Source organism: Monodelphis domestica, chromosome 2, assembly GCF_027887165.1.
Source record: "Monodelphis domestica isolate mMonDom1 chromosome 2, mMonDom1.pri, whole genome shotgun sequence".
Taxonomy (NCBI): domain Eukaryota; kingdom Metazoa; phylum Chordata; class Mammalia; order Didelphimorphia; family Didelphidae; genus Monodelphis; species Monodelphis domestica.
Genome location: NC_077228.1, coordinates 169,418,814 through 169,434,403, shown reverse-complemented (window position 1 = coordinate 169,434,403; position 15,590 = coordinate 169,418,814). Strand labels below are relative to the sequence as shown.

General features: G+C 40.3%; 2 protein-coding genes across 7 annotated transcripts in view; one reads left to right on the top strand and one right to left on the bottom strand.

The window, feature by feature from the left end:
• The window catches only part of SH2D2A (SH2 domain containing 2A), a 27,840-nt gene extending 20,785 nt beyond the window's left edge, over positions 1-7,055 (bottom strand). Inside the window, exons 1-2 of one of the 2 annotated variants that reach the window (XM_016430435.2) lie at positions 6,853-7,055; positions 280-421 (exon numbers count right to left, since the gene is read on the bottom strand). The gene's annotated coding sequence lies outside the window, so the exon portion shown is untranslated. The remainder of the gene's footprint in view (positions 1-279; positions 422-6,852) is intronic. The other variant, XM_007482100.3, reaches the window with a different exon arrangement.
• The window catches only part of LOC100023666 (death-associated protein kinase 2-like), a 20,956-nt gene continuing 12,360 nt past the window's right edge, over positions 6,995-15,590 (top strand). For 2 of the 5 annotated variants that reach the window (XM_007482097.3, XM_007482094.3), the window contains exons 1-4: positions 6,995-7,149; positions 7,755-7,895; positions 9,573-9,794; positions 10,331-10,469. In XM_007482097.3, the coding sequence (XP_007482159.1) occupies positions 7,834-7,895; positions 9,573-9,794; positions 10,331-10,469 (423 nt within the window). In that variant the 5' untranslated portion in view covers positions 6,995-7,149; positions 7,755-7,833. Of the gene's footprint in view, positions 7,208-7,754; positions 7,896-9,572; positions 9,795-10,330; positions 10,470-15,590 lie in introns of all 5 variants that reach the window. The other 3 variants (XM_007482096.3, XM_007482095.3, XM_016430439.2) reach the window with 3 other exon arrangements.

Below are 15,590 nucleotides of genomic sequence, written 5' to 3'. Positions count from 1 at the left end.
AGAACAAGGCGCCATGCAAAGGATTATGTCACAGGAAATAGTACTGTATGTGAGCGAATGGTGGTCACACTTTATGGCCACCAATGAAAGAGGTGCCCCTTCCAGAAGTGCAGTGGGGGCTGGATAAATGGCCTCAGGGGGCTGTAGTTTGGGGACCCCTGTCCTAGTCAACCTGAGTGAGATTTAACATGTTGGTCTCCCAAAGAATGGGGGGCGGGATTTTGCAAAGGAAATTTACCACACATCCCCTTCTGGGGTTGTGCAGGTGAGGTAGATTACCTGGGTACTTGGTGTAAGCCTGGACTTGACTCAAGGCAAGGACAGGACAAAGGAAGCCAGGAGGTTATAAAAAGGGCCAACCAGGAAGTTCATGGTCTCTCTGTCTGGCATTCTGTCAAGGAACTTCAGAGCTGGGGGTCTGCTGGAGGAGACACTTAGAAAGTTAGACTAGGGCTCCCTTTCTCTCTCTCTCATCTTTCTTACCTATCCAAGTACTCCTAATAAATTTTACTAAAATCTAAAGACCAGAGTTCTAATTTTATTAAAATACTTTGAAGTGATACTTATCATCAATTCTAAGACAGACAGCAAGGGTTTTAAAAAAAGAAAATGAAAAAGTCTGGTTGACCAGTTGTCTAGGGTTCTGTAGAGGGGAGGGGAGCCTTCCAGCAGGCATAGATTGGATTAGCTAATCTCCAAGATTCAGCAAAATTGAATATAAATGTATGTGTGAGGGACCTCTGCCTTGCTAAGGCTCTCTGGAGTACATCTACAAAGCTTTGGGGCAGAGACCTGTACTTTTTGGAAATAGTCCTGAATGTTACTGGGGCAGTGGGAAGGGGAAGTGTGTCTGCTTTAAAAAAAAATGTCCATGATTTAAATTATTTATTCCAATTATTTACTTAGAAATTCTCTCTAGTGATTCAAATTGGCAGTTCTTTCTGCACTGTCTTTGGAGAGCTTCCTGAGGCATAGAGGCTGGGGGATGACCATAGTCACAGAGGATAACTCAAGTCTAGGTCTTCCTGACTCAAAGACTATCACTCTATACATTACATACCCCAAATACTTATTACAAAGGGAAGCTAGATGGCTCAGTGGAAAAGCCTGGAGACAGGAGATCCTCAGTTCAAATTTGACCTCAGATACTTTCTACCTGTGTGACCCTGGGGAAGTCACTTAACCCAGATTCCCTAGCCCTTGCCTCTCTTCTGACTTAGAACTAATACTAAGACAGAAGGTAAGGATTATATAAAAAAAGAATGTAATTCCAAATAGTACCAACATCTATGAGTATCATCAATAAGAGCTAAAGTCTTTTATATTCCAGTTGGCTTAGAAAATGCTGGTATAGATTTTTTTTTCTATTCACAAGCAAGTTGTACATATTTTCCTACATATGCCACTACCTCTGCTCTCTCCTACATAGGTACCCATGCTTTTTTATAAGCAGCATCACAGAATCATAGATATTAGGACTGAAAGAGACCCTAGAGCAGTGATGGAGAACCTTTTAGAGATGGAGTGCCAGGCCCTGCCCCCACCCCACCCCCAGACCAAGTGCTGTGCCCATGCCCCTCCTTAGAGACCACATTCTGCGGTCCTCCCCCCACTGAGTGCCAGGCATGCCCTGTTCCCCTTTACTCCATCCAGGGGAGGGAGGGAGGAAGCATTCCCATGGGGCTGCTGGGCAGAGAGGACAGCTATACTCAGGCTGGGGAGAGGGAGAAGTGAGGGGCACAAGCACTCTACTCCCCTCTAGTTAAGTGAGATATGATCCCCTCAAACCTAGAAAACAAAAAAGCAAAAAAGCCCCAACTCACAGGAAAACCCCTTATTTATAGGAAAATATAACCCTCAGGTTAAATAACATCATCCTAACACGTGCACCCCATCACATTCCAGCCTTCCTGAAAGGGATAACCTACAAATTAATCTTTTTAGCAAATGGTCAAGGGTTGAATGCAAATTGAACAGGTTAATATGAAGTGTGGGGAAGAATGCAAATTAAGCTTGTGAAAGAAACTGGGGAAGGGGGTTAATAGAACTGGGAAGAGGCTATTAGCCGAGCTTCTGGTTCATAAAACTTATTCCTAAATCACTAGGCTACAGTTTTGGACATTTTTAAAGTACAAACTCAAAAGACACATCCCCAAATCCCTGAAATACTTTGAATAGTAAAGACTGGTTGCTTCTTATAGTAAAGACATAAGTTGTTTCTGTCTCACTCAGGCCAAAGGTAATTATAGACCATTGTATTCTGAATGGGGTGGGGCTTGAAGGAATTCTTGGAAACTAGGAGGAGGGAAAGCATTTCATTCATTTTATTATGAATAATTCCTATTTCTACCGTGCCTTAAGGCTGCCTAAGTACTTTCCCCTCAAATTGAACAAAGCTCATGCTAAGAGGTTAAGGACCTCTGATTTCTTGTGGGAGGGTAGGGGTATTCTCTCTCTAAAACAAATCAAAACTCATCTATAAATTTTTGGGAGCTTTCCTAGACTTAGAGACGTTGAATAACTTGTCCATGATCCCAAAGCTAGTTAAGTTCCAGATGTGAAATTTGAACCTAGGATCTTAGATATCTAGTCCTCATTTTATTTGTGAAGGGACTAAAGCCCAGGGAGAGAAAGGGATTCCCCTGAATGGAAGGGCCACCTTTTAGGGAAGATGAAAATGTGACTTTATAGACCTGGAGAAAAAAAGAACTGAAAGGAAAGGGCTCAGAGAAAGAATAGCACGATTTCCAAGAGTTCTACCCTTTTGTTCCAAACCTCGAGTTTCTGATCCTCTAACTCCAATACCTGAGAATCCAGGTGGACTAGTGGTATTACTAATGAGCTGTTACTATTAACAAATATGAGCTATTATCAATAAAATGAAGTTAGACTAGGCGATTTCTAGGGTCCCATCTAGTCCTAAAATTCTATGATTAAATGAGATCATGTCACCCGTGGCTTGGACATTGTACCCCCAAAACTATAGAAGTGTTGCAGGCAAACTATAACCAGGGAAATTCCTTTGCTCCCTTCTATCCTTGTGATTCCTAAACCAAAACATCTGATAACTCCTATAAGACCTTGAAAGAATTATCCTCCTTGGATCGTCCTTTAGATTTGAGATGGACAGAGAGATACACCTCCTTGATATCATCAAGTTGTATCTCAGATAATCCATCTGTCCTCTAAACTATGAGGGTCATCCCCTGTTTCTTCAGGCAAACCTTCCCCCTGCCCATGCCTCAGTGCACACCACTCTAGTCACATCTTTACTGTTGTAGAGAGTATAAAGACCCCAGAATTGATGTCATCAGGGAGGAGCTTTCCATCTATGCTGCTCCACCTAGGAGGCAGTCTTCCACCTATGCTGTCCTCCTGGCCAGATATAACATTACCTTCTAAATTAATAAATTTCTCTTTTTATTTTTAAGCTAAGTTTCGGAGTCTTGCATCCTTGCAAAAGGTATCCTTTTCACCTCAAGTTTCCCCAACAATTCCCATCCCCATTCAATAAACTTCAGTAGCTTCCAGTCATTTCCAGGATTAAAAGCAAAATCTTTAGTTAGCATTCAAAGCTTCATAATCTAGTTTCCTGAGGACCCCCCTCCCACTCCCTCTCCCAGTTTTTTTATTTTTTATTTTATTTTTTAATACTTGCCTTCTATCTTAGAATCAATAATGTGTAAGGCAGAAGAGCAGTAAGGACTAAGCAATTAGGGTTAAGTGACTTCCTTAGGGTCACACAGGCAGGAAGTGCTTGAGAACAAATTTGAACCCAGGACCTCCTGTTTCCCTCGACACCCCTCATCCTTTTTAGTGGAGGACCATCTGCCCTGCTATTACTCCTCAAAGTGCTAGTGGCCTTGTCATTAACCCTCTAACTTCCCCTGCCAATGAACTACCTGGCCTTTCTATCTGACATAAACTATAGAGATTCCTCACCTATGGCAGGAATTACATTCCAGAGATCCCATCTCCTCCCCACAGGTGAAAATACACAAAGTACTGACATTATTTACATATATATTAAGACTTTATAAACCCTTCCCACTCTCCTATAAACCTTTTTCACATTCTTATTAACCTACAGTCACTGAGCCAATCAGCATTCAGGATACAGAATACAGCACTGTGGTTCATTCATCCCATCAGCCAACAGTGTGCCAGGAAGTTTAACTCCCATAAAGAATTACACACACACACACTACACACACAACACACACACACCCACACACACACACACACATAACTTTGCCCAACTATATGGCAATAAATATACTAACCTAGGTGATACGGATGAATATTTACAAAAATATAAATTGCCTAGTCTAAAAGGCAACAGGGACATGGATGGGCAGTTCTCAGATAAAGAAATCAAAACTATTAATAAGGACATGAAGAAGTGTTCTCAATCTCTTATAATCAGAGAGATGCAAATCAAAACAACTCTGAGGTATCACCTCACACCTAGCAGATTGGCTAACATGACAGCAAAGGAAAGTAATGAATGCTGGAGGGGATGCGGCAAAGTAGGGACATTAATGCATTGCTGGTGGAGTTGTGAAGTGATCCAACCATTCTGGATGGCAATTTGGAACTATGCCCAAAGGGCAATAAAAGACTGTCTGCCCTTTGATCCAGCCATAGCACTGCTGGGCTTGTACCCCAAAGAGATAATAAGGAAAAAGACTTGTACAAGAATATTCATAGCTGCGCTCTTTGTGATGGCCAAAAATTGGAAAATGAGGGGATGCCCTTCAATTGGGGAATGGCTGAACAAATTGTGGTATATGTTGGTGATGGAATACTATTGTGCTCAAAGGAATAATAAAGTGGAGGAATTCCATGGAGAGTGGAACAACCTCCAGGAAGTGATGCAGAGCCAGAGGAGCAGAACCAGGAAAACATTGTACACAGAGATTGATACACTGTGGTACAATTGAACGTAATGGACTTCTCCATTAGTGTCAATACAATGTCCCTGAACATTCTGCAGGGATCCAGGAGAAAAAAACACTATCCACAAGCAAAGGACAAACAGTGGGAGTAAAAACACCGAAGATAAGCAACTGCGTGACTACAGAGGTGGAAGGGACATGAATGAGGAGAGACTCTAAATGAACACCCTAATACAAATACCAACAACATGGAAATGGGTTTGAATCAAGGACACATGTGATACCCAGTGGAATCGTGCATTAGCTAGGGGAGGGGTGGTAGGAGGGGGGGGAGGAAAAGAAAAGGATCTTTGTTTCCAAGGAATATTGTTTGAAAATGACCAAATAAAATAATGTTTAAATTGGAAAAAATACACACACACACACACAATACACACACACACATATATATAAATACACATACACATAAATAAAATTTTAATATATATTATATATAATTTTTTATTTTGTTATATATATTTTTAAACAGTGATACAGAGAAGCTGAGATAAGTGAACCCCCACATAACAAGGGATGACTGTAAACAGGCTATGAACACATCTTTATATTTCTCCTAATTAGACTATGAACTCCTCCAGCACAGGGGTTGTTTAGATTTTCTATTTGTATCCCCAGCAATTATCTTCATTATCTCCATAAATTCAAGGCCCAAATAGAGCAAGGCTAACTCCTTTTCTATTTGGCAGTCCTTCAAAATCTGGAACCAGAAAGATTAGGACTTCAGGCAAACACCAGAAAGACTGGACACAGAGCTGAGTGTATGATCTACATGTGGGATAGCTTCTACATGTGGTTCATACTACCGGTTGCATTGGATGTAACTATTGACATTGATATATAAGTTCAGTCCGATCTCTGCTCCGGTCAGAATTCCCAGTTATTATTAATACTATCCTTTATCATCACAGGATCCTAGAAGGCAGAGCTAGTTGTCTAAGGGGATAGTGTACTGGATATGGGGTCAGACCTGACCTTGGACATTTGCCCTGTAGAATAGCCTCCTGGTCAAATCACTTAACCTCTTTTTGTCTCAGTTTCTCATCTGTAAAATGAGGGAAATAATAGCACCTACCTGTCAGGGTTGTAAACATGAGGATGAAAAGAATATAGTATTTGGCAAGTGCTTTTGCAACCTATATAAATGCTAGTTCCCCCTACCCACTAGTATCTTAGTCATTTTTACAATTTTAATTTTATTATTTTTAATGAACAAGTCTTATTTCTCTATCTACCTTTCCTCATTAAAAAAAAAATTTGTATTTAAATCAAACAAAACAAGTTCTTAAATTGACCACGCCCAAAAAAGGTGTATTCTCATTTTTTTTGAGGATAATCCATTATTTCATTGATTTATGGACTCTCCTATGATGGAATTTCCCTTTACCAAAGCAAAGCAAATCCGCACCTGTTCGGCCTGGAACACCACCAGGTTCTGAGCTCTTTCCACCCTTCTACGTTAACCTCCTTTCTACATGGGGGGGAGGGGGCGCGATACGGGCGGTCTAGACCTCTAGTTTTTGGTTACAGTAGGGAACCCTCTTCTGAGGAACTCTCCCGCACCCCACCCCCAACCGCTAGTGCAGTTTCTAAATCACTTGAAATGCTTGGGGAGTGAGAGGTGGAGTGTCTGTGAGAAGAACCTGAGCGTCAGGGACGGACTCGAAACCAGGACCTGCCAACTCTTTAACTACTCCCAGCACTCTACGTCACCCTTCTTCAGGAGACTAGCTTGAGGATGACTCTAGGAGGGGCTAAGGCTTGCATCCGAACTGACAATCCTAGCGGAAGGACACAGGAGCCGGCTTTTCGCGGAACAAGAGAGGATCGTTTGGCTAGAGGCCGCGAAACCCATCCCGACCCATGCCTCGACACCCAGTCGTTAAGTTTTCCCCACCTGGCTCCTCCCTCGGTCGACGCCCCAGGGTTCAGCTCCTCGCCTTTGATTGGCTTACTTCTACCAATCCGGGCCTTCGTGCCCCATGGGACTCCGCTCCTCATCCTAATTGGTTTTCAGAGTCTCTTCCTGTCTGGGCCTAGAGGCCCGCTGGCCCGCCCCCTCCTCGGGTTCCCTCCCATCTGCACTTTGGGCACGCGCGGGCCGTTGGCGGGGGCGGGGCCGTTAGGCCCGTTTGCAAAGGGGCGGCTGCTACGTTGGAGGCGGAGCCGGACCTGAGGCTGGGCTAGGAATCCAGTGAGGGGGAGGGATCTCTATGGAGGACCGTGGTGATGAGGGGGGAAACAGATACGAGGTGGGAGGGGCTGAGGGGGTGACGATATGGGTAGGGCTAAGGGGCGAAGGGGAGAAGAGAATCTGGGGGAGGTACCGAAACACTGTTAGGAAAGGGGGTGCTGAGGGTCAGATGTGTGGGGGAGGGGCAGCAATAGGGGAGGGACGGTATATGGGTGTGTTGGGGAAGGGTACTTTGGAGGGCATCCTAGCATCGTAGATTTAGAGCAGAAGGGATCATTTGAGGTCAAATGTGGTGGGGAAAGGGCAGTTTGGAGAGAGGATCCAACTCCCTCAGGGAGTTGCCTTTCTCCCTGCTTGTGTGGGCAGTGCCAGCCAGTCTGTGCCTAGCTCTGAGACCCCAGTAGTCTTCCTTTTAACCATGGAGGTTAGCCATTAGGTTCCCCAGGCCTTCTGGCAGTGTTTGCCCATCCCCAGGATCCCAGTTGAACTAGGGTTAAAAATCCATCACATCACTGTGTCATTATTTCCCTGTATTTGTTTCTTGTTTGTTTTTACTTGTCCATTAGTGTTTGGGACTGTGGGCAAGTTGTACTCTTTCTCTTCAGGCTGAGCTGGGCAGTCTGAAGGATGCTGGAGAGTCCATGACAGAAGCAGTCAGTGCTTGTGGACTGGATCCCTGGTACCATGGCCCTAGACCATGCAGGCAATGTGGAGGAGCTGTATGAGCTGCAGGATGAGCTGGGCAGGTGAAATGGGCTTTGAGGCTGGTGCCCTGTCCCTGGACCAAAGAGGATGTCTGGCTTCCTGGCTGGAAGCCCAGCTTCTTAGGTTCTATCATAGGTGACCCTTGCTTAGCCTTTGTCTCTTTATTCTTCTAGCCTTATCACACACCACTTTTCCTACCCTCTGTTCCACTCAGTAGAACTCATTACCCTGTGGTTATGCCATACTCATTTTTGACTTTGATTTTTACTTATGCTGACCCCCACATCTGGAATGAATGAACGAATGTCCTTCCTTCTCCTTAACCATTCTTAACTTATCCAAGACAATCATTTTGAGCCAGTTCAAGTTCCATGTTTCTTTATCATCTCAGCCTGAAGTTAACTTTTCACTTCTTTGCTTTCCTAGAAAACTTATCTTCTACAAAGCTCCTTTGGTACTTATCATATACTGCCTTATTTTAGTTATATTTTTGTATGTATGAAAATTGTTCAAAAATTTATCAAGGTGTTTGCAAGAAATGAACTTTATTAAAAGTCATGATTGTTACAAATATTTCAATGAATAATCATTTTTCTACATAATCTTATAGATTCAGGCACTTGTTATAGTATGGTATGATAGTTCTCCAATAGACAGAATCTTAAAGACAGGGTTATGTCTTATATGTCTTTATATCCCCAAAGATTATAGTGAAGGACTGTGGACAATCAATTTGTTGATTGAATTATGAGTGATTGTTGGAGGATGAAGGATTAGATCTTAGAAATTCTATTCTGATAGGATCTCCTTGACCCTAAGCTCTGATCTACAGCAGGTCCTTTGCACAAGGTATTCAGTAGACAGTAAATAACTATTTGTTAGTTTGATATGGCTCTGTTGGGGCCAGAACCTTGACCTTTCCCCTTCCTCCCCCAAATCTATCTGGATATCCAGATATTGAAATCTTTTCTTTTTCCAGAATAGGTACTTTGAAGTGATTAAGACTAAGAACCTAGACCCCAGATTGCCCTCTTCAACCTGTTTAGCTGAATTTTGTGGTGACCCTTAGGAGGTTGTGTGGTACCACTTTGCACTTTGAGCTGTGCATTTATTGATTCAATAAGTAAATCAATGTCTAAGCATAATAGTTTACCTATAGTAGGTGTTTAAAGTTTGTTGAATTGATTACTGAGCTCATTATACTCTGTAGTTGAAAAGCTTATAGAAAGCTAGCACATCAAAACAGAAAAGAGATAACTGAAAGATCCAAAAGGTTTAAGTGACTGCCCCAAGGACACACAACTAGTTAGTGGCAAACCAAGCTATAAATGTCTGACCTCTTGATTGACTACTAGTTCACTATCAGATGCATAAAACATGATCCCAGCTCTCAAAAAACCTACAAGCTAGTAACTGCCATAAGTAAGATAGGTACAAATAACTGTAATACAAGGCAGTACACAAGTGCCTTGTGAGTGTTAACAACAAAAATCATAAAGGAATTGAGTGGAGGGGAGGGCAAAGTTTTGCTAGGAAAAGTCAGGAAGTCTGAATGAAGGAGGTGGCATCTAAGTTGGGCCTTGAAGAATGGATAGAGGTTTTTTGATGATTATAGAGGGAACTGCATGAGCAAAGGCAAGAAAGCCCAAGGATACATTTGAGGAACATTGATTAGACCACTTTGGTGTCTCTTGCCCCACCCCCTCTTACCCCTTCAGTGGGCAATTTTCGACAGTCCGTCGCTGCCTGGAACGGTCCTCAGGGACATATTTTGCGGCCAAATTCATCAAAATACGGAGGAAGAAAGGGAGCCGATTAGGGTTAGACCGTAAAGTGGCATGTCAAGAAGTGGACATCCTGCAGCAGCTGCGACACCCTCACATCATGAAGTTGCATGATCTCTTTGTCTGCCAGCTCCAGATGGTGCTGGTGTTGGAACTGTGAGTGTCCTTTGGGGTGGGAGTGGGAGCCATGCTTCCTCAAATGGGGGATGGAAGCCTGAGGGATTTCAAAGAGGACTAAGGGAACTTAAGGGCATGAGGAGATAATAGGCTTCTGGAGAATTGGAGGAAGTGAAGAGGCTCTTGGAGACCAGAGAAGGAATTGGGATCCTGGTAAATTTTGAAGAGAGTACTGGGGGTTTGTCAGTAAAGGAGAGAATAGGGGTTGAGAGGTGTCTGGGAGAGGGGGAGAGAGAATAAAGGGAGTTCTTGGTGGAAAATTCTAGTGGTTTGAAGAGGGGAGGGATCTGGATATGGGAATATTCCAAGGATGTCAAAGGAATTAAAGGAACATATGGAATCTTAAAGAAAAATTAGAAATGACTAGATCTTGGAGGTAATCTGGAATCCTGGTTTTCAAAGAAAATTATAAATATTATTTAAAAATTATAATTATAAAATCATAGAATATTGGGGGTCTGAGGATGCCTTATGAAATCTAGTTTGCTGCCTACCTAGATTCTTTCTTCTTGCAGGGTCCAGGGAGGCGAATTATTTGACTCTGTGGCTGAGAAGGAGTCATTATCAGAGCCTCAAGCCTCAGACTTCCTGATACAGATCTTGGACGCATTGGCTTATATGCATTCCTTGAACATCGCCCACTTTGACCTCAAGGTAGTGACTCCTGGTGGCCACATATAGTATTACAAGCGTCTTGGATTAGGAACCCTTGTCTCAAGTTAAAAAGTTCAACATTCGTTCATTCACATCACTTCCTGGTTCAGAAAGTTCAGTGACTTCCTGCTGGACTCAGGACCATAGAATTAGAATTGGAAAGGACCTCAGAGATCACCTAAATATTATTTATAGGATTAGATACAAGTTCCTCAGACTAACATCGAAGATTCTCTACCATATAGAATAAATTACCTTTCCAAGAATAATATTCCCTTTCATACCCTCTTAAATTCTGGTCAAAGTGATCAATTATTGATTCCTTGATATTAGTTCCTTGATCTTGTTCTTTTGTTTCCTCCTTTGTTATTCATTAGTGACAGGGAACTCTATCTCTACTCAGTCTTTTTTCAAGATTGAGCTAATTTCCCATCTCTTTCATGTTACCTTCCCTGATCCTTCCAATGAAAATTAGTGTTTTTCCCTCCAAATTTTTAGATCACTTTGTCAGATTTCTCCTTTGCCCTTTAGTGCTTTATCCTGGACTGTACTTATTGGTGTACATATCGGTATGCATAATCTTCCCTCCCAGGGAATGATAAATTCTTTGAGGGAAGGGATTATTATTTTTCATCTTTGTATATCCTCACTTAGTACAATACTTTGCACATAGTAGGAACTGCTTACGAAAATGTCCAGTTGAATTTTTGAACACCTGCTGTATTCAAGGGAAAACAATAGATGCCAAGATATAGTCCTTGCCTGGAATTTGTTTTAGAATCCATCTGGATTAGAACAGGAATTCTTAACCTTTTTTGTGTCATAGTCTGGTGACTATAGACTATGAAAGTTCAGTGAAACCTATGAACCCATTCCCAGAATAATTAAAAAAATATGAAGGAAATGCTAAATTTGAATCTGGAGACTAGTAGAAATAGAGATTTAATTTCTTCCCCATCCAAGTTCATAGAATCATTTAAATCTGTCCACAGGCCTCAGGTTAAGAATTCCTAGACTAAAGAATTTCTTAAGATTCATTACAATTTAACATTCTGTCACATTGCCTTGCATATATTAGGTGCTTACTAATTATCATATGAGTTACGATATATTATCTAGGCAATGAAGACATCTACAATACTAGGCTAAGTGTGATAAGTAATCATATAAATGATTGTATATGTAATATATATGATTATGATATGATATGATTTATGATATAAATGATTTATAAGCTGAGTGCTATAGAAATACAGAGTAGGGAAGCCTTACTTTGCTGAAAGTAAATAAAGCAGGCTTTATGGAAGAAAATTTTAACTGGGTGTAAGTTGCTAAGAGGCAGATTTGGGTTTAATAAAAGGAGAAACTTTTTAAGAACTAGAACTCTGAATGTGAAATAGGCTGCCTTGGGAGAGAATAGATTTCTTTTTTTAAAAGAAAGCTAGATGATCACATATTGGGAAGGTTGCAGAAGTGATTCCTGCTCAGATATGGGTTGGTCTCTATGTCCTCTGAGGTCCTTTTCTACTCTGAGATTATGCTATTCTGAGTCTTAACAAATGGTTAAGAATTTAGTAAAAATGACAGAGAGGAGTACTCCAGGAAGAGGGAGCAACATGAGCAAAGGTGTGGGAATGGGAAATCTAGGGGTTTTAGAAGAGGAAGAAGATTAATTTATGATATCTAAGTAAGATACCCTATAAGATGGTATCTAAAATGAGATTTCTGGATTATGCTTTAAGATAAAGAAAAAATGTACTCAGGAAATAAAACCCATGGCTTTAGAATATATATATATATATACAAATATATAGTGTATGGATTAAAAAAAAAAGGGAACTAGAAAAACTAATGTAAGGAAGCCCATTTGCTCTTATAAGAAATATTACTGAGACTTGTTGGGATGAGATTTAGGGCTGTAATATGGGACTATGGAAAGGAATATATTTTTCTAATACTTCAATCAATCTATGATCTTGTTAATGTTCTTCCAGTGTTCAGACTGAACAACATTTATGCCTTCTTATCTTATGTGACTCTTGTCCATGTTGTTCCATAAGTCCTTCATGGGAGGTCTACCCCATATGTTGGAGACCTTCTTCTAGCTCTTTTAACATTATATGAGTACCAGTGTGTCACTTAGGCTGTCCATCTTTTTTTTTTTAAGTTTTATTGATGCCTTTTGTTTTTAAAATCAATGTCATTTTCAGAAATATGTGCTCTTAAACATCCAGTGAGCCTTCCCTTATAACAGAAAAAGAATCGAGCAAAATGAATGATAGAATGGCTATGTCTGACAGTGTATTCAGCATTCTGTACCTGTAATCCCACCTCTCTAAAGAAATGGGGGAGGTGCATTTCTTCATCTCTTTTCCAGGGCCAAGAGTTCTTCTATTATCTTTTGCTTCTGATATATGATTAGTCCCCTTGTTTCTGAACATATATCTCCTGAATGATATATTTTATGCCACTTTTTTCATGAAAGTAAACATTGGTAATATTCTGCAAATCTGGTGATCTATGATTCTCAATCACAGAGCATCATTGAAAGAATATTGAGGTTTAAAAATGGATTTTTGTTTCAAGGAGAAACTTGGGATTGTAGAAATGTTGCAGTTTCCCAAAAGCAATCTAGTTCAGTCTTTCTCCATTTCAGTTTTAGGTTCAGCTCATTATTTTTAGTGTTTGTCCAGATATATATGTTGATGAATCAAATCAATAAGCTCTGTTCAACTACCTATTTCATCCACTTAGCTTTTCCTATGTGGATTGTTAGTCTGTGCTTGTGAGTATTTGTAGATCTCATTTAGGAGGCTCTGTGGTATATCCAGGGCTGGATAGAAGCAGCACAATAGCATGAGTGGGTTGGACTAGATGACCTCTAATGTCCCTTCCAGTTCTAAATCTATGATCCTGTAATCCTCCAACAGGAGCATCTGGAGGACCTAACAATCTATAGGGAATACCTTTTCCATTTGGATTCTGCACTAGACATCTTCCATGACAGTCGCAAACACCTTTGGTGAGCATATGTCTCCCTTTTTTATGTCTTGCTTGATATTGATAATCAGCATCATCAAACAGAATTCTCTATTGTTGCGCCTATCAAGGAATCAACATGTTGTTAGAATAGAGCCTTTAAGGTTGCAATTCGATCTACTGAATCAAATGCTTTTATTTAAAAGTCAACAAACAATAAGCACAGTGGGATCTTGTTTTTTGTTCACTTTTTAGTCAATTGCATTACGTTGAAGATGTGCCTTATAATAAAGTATTATTTGCAATAACCTACTTGTTCTCTTCTAATATATTCATCAAGGAAACCTTTGATCCATATGTAGATCATTCTCCTAAAAATTTATAGAGATGAGAAACTGGGTATTTAGGTTAATAGTTATTGCTGTCCTCTCAGTCACCATTTTGGGGTAGTAATACCATCTGTGATCCCCCCTCCCCAATTGTTTGATATCTTCCCTTCTTGACATTATCTTCAGATAGCTTGAGAATTAATACCTCAATGCCCTCAAAACTGTGTTTCCTCCAGTATTTAAACTTCCTTTATCAATACTTGGCCTAGTCTACACTATTCTTTTCCATCTGTCTTAGTTTAGTGTCATTCCCATTCCCTTTCCCATTTCCTTTTTTTTTTTAAGTATACCAGAGACTGAGATGTTAGAGTCTAAAGATATAAATGATCATGGCATAGTGGTTAGAAAGGAAGATTTGCTGTTAGTTCCTACTTACTACTTACTACTACACCTACTGTGTGACCCTAGATATGCCACTTAATCTCCTTGTGCATCAGGCATCTCTCTTAAGGTGCTTGTTTTTAAGGAGGCAGTATGATACAGTGAATGAAGTGAATTCTGACTGATTGTAAGACACTTAATCTCCCTGGGTCTCAGTTCCTTATCTGTAAAATGATAGGATTGAATTAGATGCCATTGATGTCTTTTCTAGCTTTATACCTATGATGTCACGGTCATTGATGAGGAAAATTGTTTGAAATGCTAACAGATTTGATCTATTTTTCTTATGTTGTCCTTCATCTTTAAAGGTATTTGATCTGGTATAATCTTGCTTAATTGGGTCTCACACCAAGCTTTCTGCAGTAAAATATGACTTATTCATTTGTTCATTCAGTAAACATTTATTGTGAACCAAGTATTGTGTTAAGCATTAAATAGGGTGTATAAGTAAATGATGGTGGCATTGTAGATTAAGAATGCATACTTTGTGAATTGAGAGCCAGGCCTAGAGATGGGAGGCTCTAGGTACAAATCTGGCCTCAAATATTTCCTAGCCGTGTGACCCTGGGCAAGTCACTTAACCCCCATTGCCTAGCCCTTTTCACTCTTTTGCTTTGGAACCAATACATAGTATTGATTCTAAGGCTGAAGGTAAGGATTATTAAAAAAAAGAACTTGCATATATGATGAAATGATAGAAGAGTATAGACACATATGTTAGAAAGTATCTGAGTAAAGATAAACAGAGGGAGAAACAGAAGTAATATTGTCTTGCTAGTATTCCATTGTCTTATCTATCTATCCATCTATGGAATTTAGGAATCAAATTATAAACTTAACTTGGAAGCATGACATAGTAGTGATAGAAGACTTCATTAAGTATGTTCCAAAAATAGAGCAGCTCACAAATTCTTAGGCTGTCTTAATGATAATTCAATCTACAAAAGGTAGAGAAAGCAATATAGAGAACTTATTTTGCTACCTGATTCTAACTAATAAGAAAGAAATGGTTAGTGAAGTAGAAGTGATTAGATTCTTGGGGATATATGATCATTTTATGAGGATTTGTAATAAGAAAGGAGAGGAAAACTGGGGACAACCTAATATTATATACCCTAGATTTGGGTCAGATATTTCAAACTTTCAGAGAAAGGGTTGGTAGGAAACTATAACTTATAATCCGTCTGGTGACATAAGCCCAAGAAAGACAAGATGCTTACAAGAATGAAATTCTTAAGGCAGAAACTATTTTGATGAGGAAAGAAAGGGGGAGCAACCTAAAGAGGCCCTTTTGGTTACAGATAGAACTCATAAACCAACTTAGATTTTAAAAAGAAATAGATAACAGAGTAGAAGGGAGCAGTACAGCTCA